Below are 22,907 nucleotides of genomic sequence, written 5' to 3' on the forward strand. Positions count from 1 at the left end.
ACGGCACTTCTGGGTAGGTGGTGCACAAGAAGGTTCCAAACCCATATCTCGTATCAAGCAATACCTGGCACACAATAGGTGATTTTGCTCTATTTATTTTAATTATCCAGTAATTAAACAGGCACAAATGTTTTGGTCAGGTGACCTTCCTCAGTGTGCAGACATGTTTAGTTATCACTGGCATCAGGATGATTGAGCACTGTGTGCAGACCGCAGCATCCACCAAGCGCTCATTATACCACTGGTGGATGCCGCGGTCTGCACTCAGCGCTCAATCATCCTTTGTGGCAGTTTATTTTCTGGATAATTAAAATAAATAGAACAAAATCACTTATTGAGTGCAAAGTATTGCTTGATACGTAATATGCCAGGGAGGTGTTGCTCATGGGATTCTCTAGGGGCGTGTTTTTAGGCTGCTCTGCATTATTACTCTGTAAGAAATGCCCCTTTGTAAAGGTTATACAAATATTCAGGGGGCAGCACAAATAAAAATATGAGTAAATGCTGGATAGGTGACAGGCTCTCTTTGAAAAGGATCTTTCATCTTTTTCATCATATTTTACATGGTAAACTTGCCACATCATGGAATAGTGGCTGCAGAGCTGAATAAAACATGTTTTTTTTAGTTTTCAATTTCTCCTCTTCATTGTGGAGATATTAGTTTATAAAATGTTTATTTAGTTTATAACTCCAAAGTGGCATTACAAGAAATTTGTCTGTGGGAATGTGTACTTCTTCCCCTGAGTAAGGTTATCCAATCATAAGCAGACGAGAGCATAAAGTGGAAAACATAACATGCCCCCACAAAAGCTTAGAACAAACTTACTCCTGAGTGAGACATGTAATGATGACAGTCTTTTTACTGGTCTCACTGCAGAGCTGTATGTGATTATAAAGTGCTGGGAGTACAGTGGATATGTATGTGATTACATACACTTTTCATCACACTGCAGCCAGTGTGTGGGAGGGGCAGTGTAGAAGAGCTTAGATTTGTCATTACAAACACATTTACAGCTGCAGCTTTCCGCTCATTGTGCTGTCAGTTCAGCTGTAGTCTTTTACCCACACATTAATTGAAAGGTGTATGTACACTCATCTCTACTCTGTTCCCATCACTTTGCACTCACACACAGCTCTGCAGTGAGATCAGACTGTCTGTCATTACATGTCTCACATTAAGAAACCTGCTCTAAGCTATTGTGTGTGGTATTTTTGTCACCTTTATGTTGCTTCTTGCTTATGATTAGTTAACCTAATGCAGGGAAGATGTACATGCCCCAGGTAAAAAAAAAATCTCTGATAACACTCCCTTAAACTTAAATAAGTGATAACCTAAATATATATCCATAATAGAGAGAAGAAATTAAAAAAATAAAAATGTTTTACTCAGCTCTGCAGCCACTATTCTATCATGTGGCCAGAGTTCAACACGCTGAAACTGACACAGGTCCTCTTTAAAGAAATATGTAATGTTACAGCACATTTAATATATTGTGGCACTTGGTGGAAAATGGGGCATTTAGTTTTGAGTTTGGAATGAAGGAAAAGAACAATGATAAACCAATAACTAATTTGTTTAACAGATTGTGATACCATAATAATCATCATCAGTGACAAGATAAATAATATATATATGGACCTCATTGCTACCTTGTTCACTTGCGAAAACTGATGCTAGACAACAATTATGATAGAACAAAATAGGGACGGCACCACCATTAAATATATATAGGTAATGGAAGTGTGCTTCAACCCATAAATAGAATCTGGAACACAAAACATGGGAAAGAGTGAGCACAACTACACCAAACATATACTGGAAAATCCAGGATAATGGAATCAAGCAAGAGGAGTCCCTTGTTGCATGCAAAAAGTGTGAAAAAGTTTATTAATAACACAGAGAAATATTGTTAAGACCATTTAAAAATGGGAAAGATCAAAAGAATGATCTACCCATGAGCAAATTGGCACATCACCAACCAAAACCTCATGAATTAATATAAAGCATACTAGCTCACAAAAGCAGTACCAAAGGACAGTATACAGCAGTACATAGTCACCAATTGTAGGATTCACATAAATATGGTACAGATCAAAGAGAGCTAATACAATACCAGGTAAGTAAATAGTGAGGGAGGTGGTGTGGGTGCGCCTGCCCCACGCGTTACGCCACCATATGTGGCTTCATCAGGGGTAAGTTGAGGAGTGACCAGAGCCTAAATATATATATACAAAAGGACCATTAATAATTACTAACCGGTGGGTTGAATAAACCACTCACCAAGCAGGTGAGGAGGGCAGAATCCTCTGTAATCTCCCTGACAACAATTATGCTCCTCATCCAACCAGAAGGAAACTCCTTCTTGTTAATAGCCATAATCATTAGGATGGAAAATATACTAATTTACTATCCATCGTTTATCACTGGTTTGAAAATGTAGCTACCAATGTAAACATTCTTAAAATGACAAAGACATCCTGATATAGAAAAATGTAACTCAGCACCTAACAATACAAAGTGAATGGCAATTGTTGTGTTAAAAGTTAAAGGTAATCAGTCACCAAGTTTTGGCTATGTAATCTGAGAGCAACATAACGTAGCAGAAAAGATCCTGATTCCGCCACATAAATTATTGGCAGCTTTTTGTGTACAATGTGAATTGACAGAAAGATGCTAAATAGTGGTGAGGGCAAGGTTACACAGAGTAGAAGGGCTACATGGTACAAAATAACTAGTACTCCAACATCAAAATAAGGGGCTGAGAGCCTGATTCTAGCTTTTTATCACTTATTACGCTGTGTGTTGTAGTTTCAAAATAATCAGTGTTATATCAGCAGAAGATTATCACTGGATGACTACATATCTCATGCAGACAAGTCAGGCTAATCTGTGTAATCCCGCCCCCTCCACTGATTGGCAGCTTGCTGACAACTCACAGTGTACACAGGAAGTTGCCAGTCAGGGGTGTAGGCGGGTTATACACAACTCAGAAGACTTCGCTCTGCTACATCTACATCAGACAAAATAGGGATATTGGGGTCAACTTTAACAACCCTGATTGTCTGAATTATTAGAATTTGGCCATTTCGGTTGAGTTTCATGTAATGTATTTAGGCAACTTTAGCAGAGAAAGATGGGAAGTAAAAAGTTAAAAGCATTTGTCTGGTGAGTCTGCGGGGCCCGCGCGGGGGATTAACATTTCCTGCAGCCCAGTGGGTATTATAAAGCACATAATAAACACTCCATTCTCCAGAATAACAATACATTTGGCATTGTTTTGCTATAACTACTGCAGTTGTGTTATACCATGCAATCAATAGCTGTTCTGCAGCTTCTAGTGCTTCCTTCACCGAAAGGAACCAAGTAGATTCTTGCCTCTCTAGATTTACATTCCAGATACTGTTAAACGCTTATGGAGCGTGTAATTGGTGGTGAATTATTAAATTATAAACTAGCATTGGCCACAGCTACATGGCTGTTTGTCATGTTTTACATTTTTCCATAGGGATCTCATGTTCTCATTACTACGAGCACTCCATCTGTTACAGAGGTAACAGCAAAAGATTTTTTTTCCTGAACTCTCCTCTAAATTCTACTTACAAGGAGAAAGAAAATGTGTGTGGGTTGGGAATGTGCTGCATGATAGTGGGTGGAAGCTGAAACTGAGTGATTGGGAAATAAAACATGTTTATTTGTGAACATAGAAACAATCTACAATGACGGGGAGCAGAAATATTTAGGCTAAAACTAATGAAGCCCAAAGGACAATGGTCTACATTGGGAATATATTTGCAGCTACTTTTGGCGTATTTTACTACATAATAATGTCTAATCTGCTCTATGGCTTATTTATTAACCCTTTCCATTATAATTTAGAGCCATTTGCATCATGCACATGAATGTTTAAACCTGGTATTGCATTCTGTATGTTCAAGGCCTGTGCCGGGGTGGCTTCCTCCTTTACTAAAAAAATTGGAAAGAAGTAGTGTAGGGATCCTCTCCTGGCCATATAACGTTTGCAACTCATAGATCTTAAAAATGATGGGGAACATGAACATCAACTTTTCTTCTCTTAGTAAAGCGTGCATAACACGACCTGGCCAAACTTAAAAATCATCAAAACTTAGAGCTGTGCGATTAAGGAGGATTTGATGCATTTCTTCTCCAAAAACTCAGTGTAAGTTAGCATGTGTTTACATTGATTTTTTTTCTGAGCAGAAACTGAGCAGAGACTCTCCAAATCCTCCTCAAATTATTAAAACTTGGTTATGATAATGTATTAATGTACTAATGGTGGTTCTGGTGATGTATTCATATAAGTACCCCTTTGCATTAGTTCAGTAGGTCAATGTGGGCTTTGGACCAAATAATGTTGTGCACCTCTGTCTAAAGTGGTAAAAGATGGTGGCATCAATAAGCACTAAGAGGGGGGTCAGTTTTAATCTTTGCCATAGGGCTGTTTTTCTTCTATGTATAGCGTTTATAATGTATTTCACAGATCAGACAGATATATTACATAGTGATCCACACTACTAGCCTACTTGAGAAACAAAAGTCATACAAAATATAGTATAGGGTATTAATTTTGTACCAAGAGTTTTTTTATAGACAATTCTTGAAGGGAGAGAGGATATGAGGCCAAGAATAGATAAATAAATCAGACTGAAGTGTAATGACTGGTGGCCTGTCAGTGATATGTGAATGACTTGCTGTGTACTTCTGATGATGGTAAAGTACTGCATTGCTCATTAAGTGGCATTTTTCCTTTTTATGTCTACCCCATGCTAACTATGGTCCCCAAAGCACACACTCTATGTTATAAAATGCATTTTTCATTTCTGAGTGAGATCAGCTATGTTCTGGTTCTGGATCTGAATCAGTTCTCATGTCAGCAAAAAGCGGTGGCTCCAGATGTACAAAAGTGTGGTATGTGCTTTAGTGCTAAGCCGAGAATGTGTTCAGTATATTTCATGTCTAAACCTCTCTAAAGAAAACCACGGTGAAAGGTCATCCTTTAGATTTTAGGAAAAATAAGGAAAAACAGCCTTCAAATCCTGTTGCTGGGCTTTCACATGATTGAGAAAACGTATCCAGTAGCCTGAATGTACTGGTAACTATTCATCTACTAGGCACAAACATTAATGAAATCAGCAAAAAATATTTACTGTTCTTTCACCTTCTCAAACATTATTCGCAATATATTGTATGTTCATAAAGTTATTACATCCAATTTCTAAAAAAAAACCCTAAATTTATTCTCATGGTTCTTGGACACAATATACACCTACCCGGTAGTTCAGCTCCACAGAGCTCTATTCCAGATAGACATGAAACAAGAACACTAGGAACATGTGATCCATAAATCTAGTTCTCAGCAACAGCTGATTTATCTATTGCAATTATTCTTCAGAAACTAAAGGCTGCTTTACACGCAGCGACATCGCTTGCGATGTTGTTAATGAAAGCACCCGCCCTCGTCGGTGGACTAAAGGGCACTTTACACGCTGCAATATCGCTATCGATATCGCTAGCGAGCGTACCCGCCCCCGTCAGTTGTGCGTCACGGGCAAATCGCTGCCCGTGGCGCACAATATCGCTAGGCCCTGTCACACAGACTTACCTTTGCTGCGACGTTGCTGTGGCCGGCGAACCGCCTCCTTTCTAAGGGGGCAGTTCGTGCGGCGTCACACAGCAGGCGGCCAACAGAGGCAGAGGGGCAGAGAGCAGCCGAAGGAAAGACACGCCCACCTCGTTGCTTGCTGGACACAGGTACAGTGTTGTTCCTCGTTCCTGCGGTGTCACACGTAGCGATGTGTGTTGCCGCAGGAACGATGAACAACCTGCATCCAGCACCATCAACGATATTTGGGATTAGAACGACGTGTCAACAATCAAGATAAGGTGAGTATTTTTGATCGTTGGCAGTCCTTCATACGTTTCACATGCAACGACGTCGCTAACGAGGCCGGATGTGCTTCACGAATTCCGTGACCCCAAGACATCTCGTTAGCGATGTCGTTGCATGTAAAGCCCCATTTAGGCTAATAGCTGATCAGACATGTCTGTCATCGCCCTATCAGATGATATATTATTATAATGATGTGATGCCACAGATATGTGAAACCTACGAACACTGATCAGGATTAACCACACCATATTGTAATTTCTCAGAAATATTTTTGTCTTCTGAAGTGTTCTTTATTAGAGAGGTTGTTCGGGACTTTTATAGTGATGGCCTACCCTTACAATAGGTCAGCAATATCTGATTAGCGGGTGTGCAGCACTCGGCATCCATGGTGATCAGCTTTTTATGATGCTGAGTACTAGAAACGCAAAGTGGTCGTGTGAGGGACAGCACATCCACTCCCTATTGACTCGAATTGGAGGTGAATCAGCAGTACCCATCATTGGCCATTATTCTGCTGACAGAGATGTCCAGATCTGCAACTCAGCACATCTCCTTTAGGCTGAGGCCACACGGGTTTATGTGCAAGTCCTCGTATGACACTCGGCTCACGCTCGCAGCACAGCAGGAGCCAAGTGTCATGCGACTGTGGTCCGATCGTGCTGGGGGGGACGGCGCTGCGGAGGGAAGGGAGGGATTTATCTCCCTATCTCCTCCATTGCCGGCTATTGCGATTCTCGCACTGCACTTGTGTTACACTGGTGTAACGTGAGTGCAGTGCGATGTTTCTCTCACTCCATAGACTTGAATGGGTGTGAGTGAAAAAGGATCGCATTGCAGCCGCAGCATGCTGCAACTGTTTTATCGGTCCAATTAGGGCTGAGAAAATAATCACTCATGGGAGCTGCCCCATAGAGTAATATTGGTCTGAGTGGAATGCGATTTTTTATCGCATTCAATTCGTACCGTTTTTCTCGCTGTGTGTCCTAGGCCTTAAGATGGAGATGGAGGTAGTCTATTTTTTAAAGAGAATACAATGACTATTCAATTAGCCAGACGTTTTCTAGGATCTTTACCTCCTGTAATGAGAAATATTTCCAACTGAGTCCCATCTATAGCATAGGTAGTTAATAGAAGGCACAAACCAAAACATCAGGAATGCAATTAAACAATTCTTATGTAACTCATGAGGTTATATGGTACTAGAGGAATTAAACAATATGTACACTTTTGCAACCATTTTAGATATGCCCCCAAAAAATGGAAGAAAAGTAAGGCGCTACATACATTGAGTAAGTTTGTTGTAGTGTAAAAATGAGGTATCTGATGTCTCACCTTTTAGGCTGCGTTCACATGTCCTGTAGTCATCCGTTATTATGGATGCAACAGAGATCAGCTTGCAAAAAAGTTATGCAAACACAACTTTTTTGTCCGTTGTTAAATAATTGATGTCGGCCGGATCTGTTTTTAACATGTAGAGTCTATGGACCACGGATCCGTTAACGGATTTCTATTTATATTCTATTTGTAACGGATCTATTAAGAACTGATCTCTTACAAATGTAAATAAAACGGATGACCAAATAGCAATCTGTTAACGGATCCGTTGTCCATATAGTCCCATCTTAAAAAAACGGATCCGGCAGAAATCAATTCCTCAATGGATCCGTTTTAATGGATTACTACAGGACATATGAACTTAACCTTAAAGGTGTGTTATGCTAAGCACAGCCCTTATGATTGGGAGAGGCTGCAGATTATGTTCCTTTTACCCTGCCTTGGACCTCAGTTGTGAGACTTTACCAAGGATTGCCAATATTGGAAAAAGAAGATCAATACGGATCTCAAAAAGATACTTGGGACGCTTCCATGTTGCGACTCCCAAATATGTGATAATACTTCAAGTTCTTTTAAAAGTATTGTAAAAACTTACACAAAATGGATGCAATAAAAACCTCTATCTTTCTGAGATTCATTCTGATTCTGTTTCCATTAACTATTTAAATGAAAATAGCTTTGACTCAAAATATTCTCCCATTCTGTGTATACAGCTTCTATGCAGACCTATGTGTATTATTCTTTAATCACTTTTTTATTTCACTAGTTCTAATATATTGTAAATCATATGTTGATAAAATATGGAGTGCATATGGCGCATTATAGCGCCATGTATATACATTGTCCACCAATATGGGCAGATCTTATTCAAGCATGTGCTAAAGTAAGTCTTCTTTTGACACTTATTGTAGTATAATAAGAACATAGACTAATATGATTAGTGTACAGCTCCTCCAGTGCATGGCCGAAAGCTTAATTCTGCAGGGCAACAGGTACATGATGAAGGGAAGCTTCATACTACTTAAACTGCACACCGCCTATTACCTGTGCATCCGGTGGATCCTTTCTTGCCAGAGTAACCAGGATTACAGTGACAGATGAATGAGCCTTTGGTGTTCTCGCAGCTTCCACTCAGACAGATGTTTAAATGGAGTTCACACTCATCAACATCTGAAATAAAATTAACATGTCATGTACAGTAACAACTATTATAGCATAGTCCACATGTGTGCACATTTCAGGCTTCCAAGCAGATTAGATGACCAGCCAAGGGAATTCAAGCAAATCTGCTAACGATAGATTTCTGAGATCATTTTAGGGATGTTTAACCCCTTGACTGCCAACCTGTCTTACCAGTTTTAAAACAAAATCCAAATACATAAGTAGAATGTTATTTTATTTTTTGATCATGCATGTCAGCCTTACCAAACCATCATATCTTTACACGTATACTCCATTACCTCAATTATATGCAATTTTGACATATTTTTCATATATCCTGTTTCCCCCAAAATAAGACAGGGTCTTATATTATTTTTGGCTCCAAAAGATGACCTAGGGCTTTCTTTCAGGGGATGTTTTATATTTTGTATTGGCGTCGTGATTGGGTTGCCTGTTAATGGAAATGAATATTCACTCCCTTCCTCTGCCCACCCCTTTGCGCCGGCATCAGTGATTGGAACATGTGTTAATGTAAATTAATATTCACAAACCCTTCCCCTTCTCATAATCCTCCCCTCCCCTCTATGCTGACGTCAGTGATTTGAATGTGTGTTAATGTAAATTAACATTCACCCCCTTCCCCTGCCCATATTCCCACCCCTCTGTGCTGCCATCAGTGATTGGAACGTGTGTTAATGGCAATGAATATTCACCCCTTTTTCCTGTATATAATCCTGTCTGCCCCTCTGTGTCAGTTAGTGATTGAGTCAGACTGCCCAAGGATTGCATCACAATGCTCGAACTGTCCAGCGGGTTTTCTGACTGAATGTGTCAGCATGTATTTCTATGTAGCTGTCATGCTCAGGTGACGATAACCACCAGCCAGTCTGAGTATTGCAATGCGATCCTCGGGCAGTAATACGGAAATATGAATGAATCACTGATGCCAGCACTGAGAGGTAGGCGAGAAAATAGGAGGGGGAAGGGATGGATATTCATTTGCAATTAACACACGTTCCAATCACTGACATTGGCGCAGAAGGGTGGGTGGGAGAGGGGGTGATCATTAATTTTTCCATTAACTAGCCGGCATGTGACTACACTTCCGGGGCTTATAGTAACACAATGGGACAACATACACTAATAACAGTTACATATCCTGAAAGGGTTGCACAAGCCCTATTTTAGAATATTATTATAATATGGTGCACAACTAGCGCTTATTTTTGGGAGTGGGGCTTATTTTTCAGCCTCCAAAAAGGCCAAAAAAGTCTGCTATGGCTTATTTTTGGGTATTTCAACATATTCTCATCTTTCTGTTATAGTAAACTACCTTCAAATAATCCCAGATTTGGCTTTGCTCCCACATGTCTAGTAACTGTGAGCTGTCTCTCTATAAAACACCCCGCTGATTATGCTCTTTATTTCTCCTGATTTTAGTTTCTGGCACAGGTATTTTCTGGCACTTTGGGATTCAAACTACATTATTCACACAAGTCGTAATGTTCAAGCGTGAGGATCTTCAACTTCTTTCCTCTAAAATATCTTTCTTTCTTTCTCTCTCTCTCTGTCTTTCTCTCTCTCTTTCTCTGTCTTTCTTTCTCTCTTTCTTTCTCTCTCCCTCTCTTTTCTATCTTTCTCTATTTCTCTTTCACTCTGCCTATTTCATTCTTTAATTCATTCCGTGGAATATACCCAGTTGGTTGATGGGACTATTTGGTGGCAAGTGACCACACAAATTACAGACACTTCCCTGGTGGCACTGTTCACTTTAAAATAGTGAAACCGTGAGATGTAAAATAAAAAACTGTAACTGACCGAGACAAGTTTTCATATCAATGGATGACATGTAACCATCATAGCAAAGGCAGCGATACTCTCCAGGTATGTTTGTACACTGGCCTCCATCACAGATGTTTGGATTCGTTTCACACTCATCAATGTCTAGAAAAAACAAAATGAAAAGAAGATGTAATATCATTTTACAATTAAGCAGATATTTAACATTTCATCATATAAAGTGTCGGTAAGTTGCACAAGGCAATTACAGTTTCCTACTCTACTGTGTTATACAACTTGCTCCATTATCATCGGAATCCATTAAAAGAAAAATATTGTTGTTTTACAGCTTTTTTCTGGCGGTCAATATACAGAATACAGACTGCGATAAGATGATGGTTTTTGGGGCATCAGTTACAAATGTATTCTATTAATATTCTACTATTATTATTCTATTATTGAATCAATGATTATTGGGAGGTTATATGTCACGTTCCATATATATCCTACATGTTATGATAAGTAGACTTTTGAATTCTATACTATTGTACCAAATGCATATATGAAATTTGGCTGATGATTTTAAGGCCTTTCAATCTGGTCCCTCACTACATAATATTGAGAATAATTGACTTCGGGGAAACCACTAATACTGCAAACTGAACACGATGGAATTACTTAATATTTTCAGTAACCATTTTGTGATTCAGTCTCTTACTTGAACTTCTATATCAGTTTTTTTATGAAAAGACTAAAGCTCCTGATTTAGCAATAATGGCATTTTGCACTAGTTATGGAGTAAGGAGCAGTCAATTTATTATGAAGCATGTGTCCCCTAAAGAGTTTGAGGTGTTTTGAGAAAATGTAAAAAATGGACTGGAGGACATTTCTGTATAATTTGTGCCACTCTTGTGTTGTAAATCATGATGAATTTGTTGGCCATGTGTTCTCCTCACTAAGCTCCGCTCACTTTCCAAAAACTGTTTGATGAATCAGGGCCAATGTATGATGGATTTGTGTCTTGGCATCCTGTATAGTACAGCAGCTCTATTATCGGGGAGCATTATTACTGTACAATGTTAACTGGCCATAGCAGTGTCCAAGTAAAATGAGTTTTAATGAGTGTTTCTCAATTTACATATACAGTGCTGGCCAAAAGTATTGGCACCCCTGCAATTCTGTCAGATAATACTCAGTTTCTTCTTGAAAATGATTGCAATCACAAATTCTTTGGTATTAGTATCTTCATTTATTTTGCTTGCAATGAAAGAACACAAAAGAGAATGAAACAAAAATCAAATCATTGATCATTTCACACAAAACTCCAAAAATGGGCCAGACAAAAGTATTGGCACCCTTAGCCTAATACTTGGTTGCACAACCTTTAGCCAATATAACTGCGAACAACCGCTTCCGGTAACCATCAATGAGTTTCTTACAATGCTCTGCTGGAATTTTAGACCATTCCTCTTTGGCAAACTGCTCCAGGTCCCTGAGATTTGAAGGGTGCCTTCTCCAAACTGCCATTTTGAGATCTCTCCACAGGTGTTCTATGGGATTCAGGTCTGGACTCATTGCTGGCCACTTTAGTAGTCTCCAGTGCTTTCTATCAAACCATTTTCTAGTGCTTTTTGAAGTGTGTTTTGGGTCATTGCCCTGCTGGAAGACCCATGACCTCTGAGGAAGACCCAGCTTTCTCACACTGGGCCCTACATTATGCTGCAAAATTTGTTGGTAGTCTTCAGACTTCATAATGCCATGCACACGGTCAAGCAGTCCAGTGCCAGAGGCAGCAAAGCAACCCTAAAACATCAGGGAACCTCCGCCATGTTTGACTGTAGGGACCATGTTCTTTTCTTTGAATGCCTCTTTTTTTTCCTGCAAACTCTATGTTGATGGCTTTTCCCAAAAAGCTCTACTTTTGTCTCATCTGACCAGAGAACATTCTTCCAAAATGTTTTAGGCTTTCTCAGGTAAGTTTTGGAAAACTCCAGCCTGGCTTTTTTATGTCTCGGGGTAAGAAGTGGGGTCTTCCTGGGTATTCTACCATACAGTCCCTTTTCATTCAGATGCCGACGGATAGTACGGGTTGACACTGTTGTATCCTCGGACTGCAGTGCAGCTTGAACTTGTTTGTATGTTAGTCGAGGTTCTTTATCCACCATCCGCACAGTCTTGCGTTGAAATCTCTTGTCAATTTTTCTTTTCCTTCCACATCTAGGGAGGTTAGCCACAGTGCCATGGGCTTTAAACTTCTTGATGACACTGCGCACCGTAGACACAGGAACTTTCAGGTCTTTGGAGATGGACTTGTAGCCTTGAGATTGCTCATGCTTCCTCACAATTTGGATTCTCAAGTCCTCAGACAGTTCTTTGGTCTTCGTTATTTTCTCCATGCTCAATGTGGTACACACAAGGACACAGGACAGAGGTTGAGTCAACTTTAATCCATGTCAACTGTCTGCAAGTGTGATTTAGTTATTGCCAACACCTGTTAGGTGCCACAGGTAAGTTACAGGTGCTGTTAATTACACAAATTAGAGAAGCATCACATGATTTTTCAAACAGTGCCAATACTTTTGTCCACCCCCATTTTTTATGTTTGGTGTGGAATTATATCCAATTTGGCTTTATGACAATTTATTTATTTTTTTTCATTGAAGACAAATTAAATGAAGATAATAATACCAAAGAATTTGTGATTGTAATCATTTTCAAAAAGAAACTGAGTATTATCTGACAGAATTGCAGGGGTGCCAATATTTTTGGCCAGCACTGTATTTCTCTGCAGACCATGTACTTTCTCAGGGTGACAATCAATGTGGCGGTCTTAACAAGTTCCAATGAAGATGTCACCTATCCTCTTTAAAGCATTCTCAGTCACATTTTTCCATGTTTACTTGAAGATTGGGAAACAGCCAAGTGAGCCCTCAGTTTTCATATCTGCTTGTCTCTTCCCTAAACTGAAATATGTATAAATGGGAATATGATTATGACCAATATTAGATGCTGGTGGTCTCCCACCAAAGGAAAACATAAGCTGACAAATTTGTACCTATACTCTTATGGCTGTATGGGGCTTTTGTCATAAATTTCCCTATGATTGTTTAACTGGTTCTTGCTTCCATACCAATCTATAATCTATGACACATCTCTAAGTGCATGTTTCCATGTTGCAGATTTTCTGCGCCTAAAACTGCATCTCTTGTCTGGAAAAACTATGGAAAAAACGTGTATATTTGCAGCGGTTTTGCGGGGTTTTTTTTATGCTATTTTTATGATATGTGATAGGAAAAACACAGAAACAATTGACATGTCAATTGTTTGGTGCATTATTTTCTGCACCAAAATCTGCAAGGAAAAAATCTGAAATATGGGTACAGTACTTTAGGATTCTCATAGACTTTGCTGGGATGCGTATTCCCTTGCAGACTGTTTAAAATTTGCAACAAAAAAAGCATAAAAAAAACAAGAAAAAACGCAGCTTGTGCACACAGCCTAATAAATGCTCACATAGTTTGCAGTATTTGAAATAGATGTTAGAATTATTCTTCCACTAAAAGATATATTATCTTCAGCCATGACTTGTATATGGCTTATATATGTGTGTAGAATAGTCATACCTCATGGCTAATTATTATTATTATTATTATTATTATTATTTATTATTATAGCGCCATTTATTCCATGGCGCTTTACAAGTGAAAGAGGGTATACGTACAACAATCATTAACAGGCTAATGCCAAGACCCTGGTTGCTGGTATTTTAGCTAAAAGAAAAAGTTGAAAATCCTAAGGATAAGCCATCAATGTTGGGGTCCTGGACAGGCCCATTGGATGCTGCTGTCAAGCTTTGGACGGAAGGTGCCTTTCCACTAACATCCAAATGTGATCATGGGGTCACAAAGTTTTGACACAGCAGCTGGATTTTACTAAAATCCCCTGTAGCTGCCATGGTTGCATCTGTGACGACTGGTGTTCATAGGAAACTGTGATATTTAGTGAATCCTGGTGTGAGCATTGGGTTGGACCAGATGACCCAGGAGGTCCCTTCCAACTCTACCAAGCTATGATTAATTCATTGTCAGAATTTAAAAAATTGTCCAATTTTACCCAGAAAAAATGCACAATTTTTTATCTGTTTGTTTTCCATCTGTATGATATCCATATGGCATTTGTGAATACATTTTACAAGATCAAAAACAATTTCTTATGTTAATAATCAATATGTGTTCATAAAAATGGGATGCTATAAGGTTGATACATTTGGAATCCATTTTTTTGTGCATCTACAGACTTCAATAGGCAGGTCTAATCTGAAATACTGAGGTGATTAGAGGATGCTGTAATTTTTCCACACTGACATTCATCAGTGTCAAGAAGGGTGACCTTAACAGGTCGAATGAATAATGCTGATTCCACTGCTCTCACCTTTTTCCATGGACAGCATCTGGATCAATAATATGGTTGTGTGAGCATGCTCATACTTATGGTTTTAAACCATAGCATACCGCAGAATAAGCAGAAGACTTACCAGTACAGGTTCTATGGTCCGGCATTAAAGCATATCCTTCTAAGCAGCTACATTCATAACTTCCTTCAGAGTTGGTACAGTTTGAGTCGCATCCACCGTTGTAATGTTCACATTCATCAATATCTGAAGAACAAATGAGGATTACCATGTGAAAAGTACTAACATAAAGGACTAGTCTGCTGGTAGACATTTGGAGAATAAAGAAGAGGTGACGTAGCAAAAATAAGAAAGCTATTACAATTAGGCCTTATACACGTGGAGACTACAGAGACACAGCCTTCATGGCTCCACAATAAGGAGCAATTCATGAAATGAAACGTAGCATGATTTTCTTAAAATATTTGATCTGAAAGAAGCCATCCCTGCCATATACATCTACATGAAATAAGAGCTAGAGACTCGTAGGAGACGATGGATGGTTATTACTGTTCAATTCTGCAATCCAGCTCCTTATTATGACTATGTGCATGAGAGAATGGGGAGATTTGTTTTTTTGTGTGTTGCTACCTTCAAAGTGCAAATGAAGTAAATATAAATGAGAAAATTCAGATGTTTTACTACAATATATGCATGAGATAAAATAGAAAAAAAAAACGTCACTTACCAATGCAGGAGATTTTATCAGGGGTCGGCTGGTATCCTGGATCACAGGCACACTGGTATCTCCCGATCAGATTTATGCAGCGACCATTTCTGCACAGATCAGTGCTGAGTCCACATTCATTGATATCTACAGAAAAGATGGAGATTTTGCTATAAGAATAAAGGTGGCTATATCATTTTTATCATTATAGCTGCCTGACGTGAATACTGATGTGTTTTGAAATACAAGATTTAATTATAAGACTGTTATAAATGGATAAATCAGTGTAACACAAAGGTCCTGGGGCAACACTGCCGAATGCAGGCTGAGCTCACTTATATGCCCTTATCCTAAGTAACATCTACAGTACGGGTGATTTATCCCACAGCCAAGGGCTCTATGACTATTGGGCCTAGCGCTGCCAGAAAAAAGGGGAATTTTGTTTACTTACCGTAAATTCCTTTTCTTCTAGCTCCTATTGGGAGACCCAGACAATAGGGTGTATAGCTTCTGCCTCTGGAGGCCACACAAAGTATTACACTTTTAAAAAAGTGTAACCCCTCCCCTCTGCCTATACACCCTCCCGTGGACCACGGGCTCCTCAGTTTGGTGCAAAAGCAGGAAGGAGAAAACTTATAAATGGTCTAGAGCAAATTCAATCCGAAGGATGTTCGGGGAACTGAAGACCATGAACCAAAAGAACAAATCAACATCAACAACATGTGTACATAAAAGAACAACCAGCCCGAAGGGCACAGGGGCGGGTGCTGGGTCTCCCAATAGGAGCTAGAAGAAAAGGAATTTACGGTAAGTAAACAAAATTTCCCTTTTCTTTGTCGCTCCATTGGGAGACGCAGACAATTGGGACGTCCAAGAGCAGTCCCTGGGTAGGTAAACCAATACCCCAATATAAAGAGCCGGAAACGGCCCCCTCTTACAGGTGGGCAACCGCCGCCTGGAGGACTCGCCTACCTAGACCGGCGTCTGCCGAAGCATAGGTATGCACTTGATAGTGCTTCGTGAAAGTGTGCAGGCTAGCCCACGTAGCCGCCTGACACACCTGCTGAGCCGTCGCCCGATGCCGCAATGCCCAGGACACACCTACGGCTCTGGAAGAATGGGCTTTCAACCCTGAAAGGGGCGGAAGCCCCGAAGTACGGTAGGCCTCAAGAATCGGTTCCTTGATCCACCTAGCCAAGGTGGACTTGGAGGCCTGAGAGCCCTTACGCTGGCCAGCGACAAGGACAAAGAGCGCTTCTGAACGGCGCAGGGGCGCCGTGCGAGACACGTAGATCCGGAGTGCTCTCACTAGATCCAAAGAGTGCAAATTCTTCTCACACTGGTGAATTGGATTAGGGCAAAAGGAAGGCAAGGAGATATCCTGATTTAGATGAAAAGGGGATACCACCTTATGGAGGAATTCCGGGACAGGACGCAGAACCACCTTATCCTAGTGGAAAACCAGGAAAGGAGATTTGCATGACAGGGCTGCAAGCTCAGATACTCTCCGAAGTGACGTGACTGCAACCAGGAAGGCCACCTTCTGAGAAAGACGGGAGAGAGAGACATCCCGCAACGGCTCAAAAGGCGGCTTTTGAAGAGCCGTCAGGACCCTGTTAAGATCCCAAGGTTCCAACGGACGCTTGTAAGGTGGGACCATGTGGCAAACCCCCTGCAGGAATGTGCGGACCTGCGGAAGTCTGGCTAGTCGCGTTTGAAAAAAAACACGGAGAGCGCCGACACTTGGCCCTTGAGAGCGCCGAGGGACAAACCCATATCCATTCCAAATTGTAGGAATGAAAGAAATGTGGGTAAGGCAAACGGCCATGAATAAAAACCGTTATCAGAGCACCAGGATAAGAAGATTTGCCAAGTCCAGTGATAGATCTTGGCGGACATTGGTTTCCTGGCTTGTCTCATGGTGGTAATTACATCCTGAGATAACCCTGAAGACTCTAGGAGCCAGGACTCAATGGCCACACAGTCAGGTTGAGGGCCACAAAATTCAGATGGAAAAACGGGCCTTGGGACAGCAAGTCTGGGCGGACTGGAAGTGCCCACGGTCGACCCACCGTGAGATGCCACAGATTCGGATACCACGACCGCCTCGGCCAGTCTGGAGCGACGAGAATGGCGCGACGGCAGTCGGACCGGATTTTGCGTAGTACCCTGGGCAGCAGCGCCAGAGTGGGAAACACATATGGCAGTCGAGACTGCGACCAATCCTGGACCAAAGCGTCCGCGGCCAGAGCTCTGTGATCCTGAGACCGTGCCATGAAGGCCGGGACCTTGTTGTTGTGCCGTGACGCCATGAGATCAACGTCCGGCGTTCCCCAGCGGCGGCAGATCTCTCGAAACACGTCTGGGTGAAAAGACCATTCCCCCGCGTCCATGCCCTGACGACTGAGAAAATCTGCTTCCCAGTTTTCTACGCCTAGGATGTGAACTGCGGAGATGGTGGAGTCCGTGTTTTCCCCCCACTGCAGAATCCGCCGGAATTCCTGGAAGGCTTGACGACTTCGAGTGCCGCCTTGGTGGTTGATGTAGGCGACGGCAGTGGCGGTGTCCGACTGGATTCGGATCTGCCTGCCCTCCAGCCACTGATGGAAAGCCAATAGGGCTAGATATACTGCCCTTATCTCCAGGATATTGATCTGAAGGGATGATTCTATTGGGGTCCAGGTTCCTTGAGCCCTGTGGTGGAGAAACGAGCTGCAGGTCGAGAGCTGAACTCTATCCTGTAACCATGAGACAGAATGTCTCTCACCCAACGGTCTTGAACGTATGGCCACCAGGCGCCGCCAAAGCGAGAGAGCCTGCCACCGACCGAGGATGTGGCTGGATGAGGACGAGAGTCATGTGGAGGCCGTCATGGAAGCAGTGCCTCCCGCGGCCTTTTGGGGGCGTGACTTGGACCGCCACGCATAGGAGTTATTATGACCTTTCTCCGGTCGGTTGGACGAGGAGGATTGGGTCTTGGCGGAGGGACGAAAGGATCGAAACCTCGATTGGATCTTCCTCTCCTGAGATGTCATAGGATTGGACTGGGGTAAGGAGGAGTCCTTTCCCGAGGATTCCTTAATAATCTCATCCAACCGTTCGCCAAACGGTGGCCAGAAAAAAGCAAACCAGTTAAGAATCTTCTGGAGGCAGAGCCTGCTTTCCATTCGCGCAGTCACATGACCCTGTGGACTGCCACGGAGTTAGCGGATGCCACGGCCGTACTGCTAGCGGAGTCCAGTACGGCGTTCATGGCGTAGGACGAAATGCTGATGCCTGAGAGGTCAAGGGTGAGACATGTGGAGCAGAATTCCGCGTGGCGGCATTAATCTCAGTCAGACATGCCGAGATTGCTTGGAGAGCCCACAGGGCCGCAAAGGCCAGGGCGAAAGACGCGCCCGTAGCCTCATGAATAGAACTTCACCAAGAGCTCTATCTGTCTGTCAGTGGCATCCTTCAGGGATGAGCCATCGGCAACAGACACAACGGACCTAGCGGCCAATCTAGAGACTGGAGGATCCACCTTGGGGGAGTGTGCCCAGCCCTTAACGACTTCAGGCGGAAAGGGATAATGCGTGTCAGTGTGCCGATTAGCAAAGCGCTTGTCCGGAACCGCTCTGGGCTTCTGGACAGTGTCCCTGAAGTTAGAGTGATCAATTGTAAGATCATTTACTAAGGCGTCCCCTTCAGGGGCATCAAGGTTAAGGGTGAAGTCAGGGTCAGAGCCCTGAGCTCCCACGTCCGCCTCGTCTTCCTGAGAGTCCTCAAGCTGGGATCCAGGGCAGCGTGAGGAGGCCGGGGAAGAGTCCCAGCGAGGCCGCTTAGCCGGCCTGGGGCTGCAAAGCCTGGGAGCGCCATGCGGCGCGGACCGAGAAGGGCCTGGAGGAGACAAACGAACAGGGGCCGGGGCCTGTGAAGGGCCCGGTCTGGACTGTAATGCCTCAAGTAGCTTAGATGACCATTTGTCTATAGACTGTGCAATGGATTCTCTGTCCCTGCTGACTGCTCAGGGGGAGCAGGTGGACCTACATGAGCCAAGGGGCCCACAAGTGCCCGAGGCTCCGGTTGAGCAAGCGTGGCAGTAGTCGTGCATTGATCACAGTGAGGGTAGGTGGATCCCGCAGGCAACATAGCCCTACAAGAGGTACAGGCCGAGAAAAAAATCTGTGCCTTAGGGGCTTTGCTCCTTGTGGACGACATGCTGTAAGCAATCGGTGTCTCTTAGGTGAGTGACCACTAAGGGTATATGGGAAAAGGGTATACAGCCTTTCCGAATATATATATATATATATATATATATATATATATATATATATCCCGGCACCCTAGGGGGACCAGCACCGGGTGACCGGTGTGGTTTACCAACCGCTAACGACCGGTGTGTCCTCCAGATTCCCTGTCGTGGATCCCTCGGAGCTGTAGAGCTTTGCAGCTGAGTAGCATACAGCGGCAGAATGCCAAAAATGGCTGCCGGAGCTCTCAGTGGGGGCGTGGAGCCGTGGGCGGCGCCGGCAAAAAGCGGGAATCTGGAGGTCCCATAGTGGTCAATGGGGGGGGGAAACATGCAAAGATGCTCCAGCCCTCAAAGCCGACGTGATGTCGGTAATCCCGCCCTTACCCCTGACAGGCAGGCCCGGGGCGGGATTTTTCGCGACTAGGCCGCGGCAAAGCCGGGGACTAAATTTAAGGCCGTTCCCGTCAGGCAGGCGCGGTGGGCGCGGAAGTCCGCCGAAAAAACAACGGACGGAACTACCGCGGGGCTACCGGGGAGAAGGCTCCCTGTACAGTCCCCACATGGGGACACAGAGTACCTTAAAGTTGCAGGGCCCGGTCCCTGGGGGTGACGAAGCTCCGGTCCAGCAGGTTCCACCACGGGCTGCGGATGGAGCACGGTCCCAGCACGTGGATGACCGTTCAGGCTCCCACTTCTCCCAGAGCCGCATAAGGGATGGTGAAGGAGACGGCATGTGGCTCCAGCCTCTGTACCCGCAATGTGTACCTCAACCTTAACAACACCGCTGACATAGTGGGGTGAGAAGGGAGCATGCCGGGGACCCCATAGAGGTCCTCTTTTCTTCCATCCGTCATAACTATGTATGAGAATGCATGAGTGGATTTGTGCCTCCTTCCACACAAAGCATAAAACTGAGGAGCCCGTGGTCAACGGGAGGGTGTATAGGCAGAGGGGAGGGGTTACACTTTTTTAAAAGTGTAATACTTTGTGTGGCCTCCAGAGGCAGAAGCTATACACCCAATTGTCTGGGTCTCCCAATGGAGCGACAAAGAAAAGATATTTTCACAATTTTATACACATATGTATAACATTTCATGGGAATTCAGTACTTGTACTCTCCAATTATACATGGAAATAATCCATATGCGAATCAGATGAGAAATTTATCTAAAACAATAATTCTAAGTAATGATGGGTGAGCAGTACAATGCTTGAAATGATCAGTGAACCCTAAGATGCTTGGGTGCTCGTTATTAAAGTTGAGCTTGTCAGACGCTCGGATGGGCTCAACTCGAGAAATGAGTATAATGAAAGTCAATTATGGGCCAGTTCTGCTCTCTGCCCACAGTCATCCAGCCACAAACAGAGTATTTCCAATGTGGACGGTGAGCAGGGTTTTTTCTTTTTACATACTACAACCGAAGAAAATATTGTTTTTACCCACTAGGGAGAGCCATTCAATGACTATAAATGGCTCTCACTTGGGTGCTGGCTCGCACCATTCTCTGAAGGGAGCTGGCTCTTTCACGAACGACACATCCAAGTACCTGTGATACTCAGCTGAGAACCCAAGAACCCCTATGCTCTATCGAGTACCGAGCAGTGCCGGGCACGTACACCCATCATTAGTTCTGAGAAATAATTCTATTAATTTATCTTTAATAGATTCCTTTCAGCTCACTGTCTATTATTTCCATGTAGTGTGCTTTCTAGGCAGCACACAACTACATATAATCCATCAGCAGCAGCAATTTGCAATTCTAGATCTCTACATTCTAGTATTAATCTCTTTAAGGTTGGGGTTAATACTTAACATAATCTCTTAATTTCACTAGGGGTAGATAGTCAACACTTCAATGGCTTGTGGAGGTGATGATAATAATAATAATAATTATTTATTATTTATTTTTATTTTTTTAACACCTTCATTGAGTAGAATTGAAAATGAATAAGAAACATGGGATGCTCTTTTTAAAATGTAGCTTCATTTTATAGCAAATATACAGGACATTGACGCACATAAATCAATGATTCTACTTCTAGAACCTCAAACATTAGTTTGTCATTGCCTGGGAATATAGGTGTCAATATGCCGCTATTTTTTTGAAAATAAAGCAGTAGTTTGCCCTTACCCCTGGACTATGTATTAATTAGTAGATATCAGTTAGTGTCCACTTTTACATATTTGTATTATCGACGCATTTTAGCTCCACTGTGGTGGAGCTAAGACGCTTGCTCTCATTATGTGGCATAATGCATTTAGATTCCCATCAAAGCTCAGTTAAACCACAGGGGAACTGGAATTTTTGGCAGCCTGTATTACAGTGTAAAAGTGAAATATGGGTGTATTCAGAATGATACTGTATCTCCCACAAACTGAACACAAGGGAAATAGTGCAAATATAATTATCTATGTACCCAATTGTACAGGTTTAACATGTAGAGGGTTTTATCCAAAAATAGATTTTTTTTTTATTTTTTATGGCAGTCATGTGTTCACACAAAAACATACAGTGTATGTATAGCCTTTGAACTAAATTAACCAACTTGCTGCAAACAACAAAAAATGTACCCCAATAGAAAGTGTGAAAGATTATATGTGAACGTTTTCTGGTGCACTACTAACATTGCATCATTCATGAGAAGATGATCTGGGGCCCTTTTTATTTATAAAAGTTCCATCTTCAGCTTTGAATGTAGCCCGTTATTCCCAACATACCTAAGCAAGCAGAATTATCCAGTGCCACTTCATGCCCAGGAGGGCATTCACATTTAAAACTTCCCTCTGTATTTAAACAGATGCCACCACGACACAAGAGTGGGTTCCTTTCGCACTCATCAATATCTGGAATATGGAGAAAAAAAGATCTTATAGTTACTTTAAAACAAAGTTTTGAGACATCTATTTGTTTCAAACATTTGTCATGTGGTTTTCTTAGCTTTGTGAGTAGGGATCTGGGGCATGTAGCCTAAAACCAGTGTCTGTAGCTTTATGATCTGGATTGGTTAATAACCCTAACAATGTTGCAAGGTTCATAAAAAGGTTGGACAAAGGCATACTAATAGCTACTTTCAAAAGGTGCGACTAAGTGAGATTTCTCTTCCTTTCCAAGAGAGAGCTAAATTTAATCTACTTTTCTTAAAGGGTATTCAAAGTTAAAGGAAACATATCAGAAAGCCTAAATATGTAAAACGGAAAATGTTGCAATAGCTGAATGTCCTAGTCCTGATCAATGTCAAAATGCCAACGAGATTACTATTAAAAAGTGTTCCACTAATGCCAATGATCTTAGTTTGTGATGCTACGTGATCCATAAATGCCAATTTATAAGCCAAAAGTTAATAATTAAGTTATTGATACAGATATTTTAA

At 42.2% G+C, this 22,907-nt stretch overlaps 1 protein-coding gene across 2 annotated transcripts in view; it reads right to left on the reverse strand.

The window, feature by feature from the left end:
• FBN1 (fibrillin 1) overlaps window positions 1-22,907 on the reverse strand; it is a 385,311-nt gene that overhangs the window by 73,521 nt on the left and 288,883 nt on the right. For both annotated transcript variants that reach the window (XM_075345804.1, XM_075345803.1), the window contains exons 28-32: window positions 22,255-22,380; window positions 15,323-15,448; window positions 14,719-14,841; window positions 10,224-10,349; window positions 8,289-8,414 (exon numbers count right to left, since the gene is read on the reverse strand). In XM_075345804.1, the coding sequence (XP_075201919.1) occupies window positions 8,289-8,414; window positions 10,224-10,349; window positions 14,719-14,841; window positions 15,323-15,448; window positions 22,255-22,380 (627 nt within the window). The remainder of the gene's footprint in view (window positions 1-8,288; window positions 8,415-10,223; window positions 10,350-14,718; window positions 14,842-15,322; window positions 15,449-22,254; window positions 22,381-22,907) is intronic.

The sequence above is a fragment of the Anomaloglossus baeobatrachus genome, chromosome 4, assembly GCF_048569485.1.
Source record: "Anomaloglossus baeobatrachus isolate aAnoBae1 chromosome 4, aAnoBae1.hap1, whole genome shotgun sequence".
Taxonomy (NCBI): Eukaryota; Metazoa; Chordata; class Amphibia; order Anura; family Aromobatidae; genus Anomaloglossus; species Anomaloglossus baeobatrachus.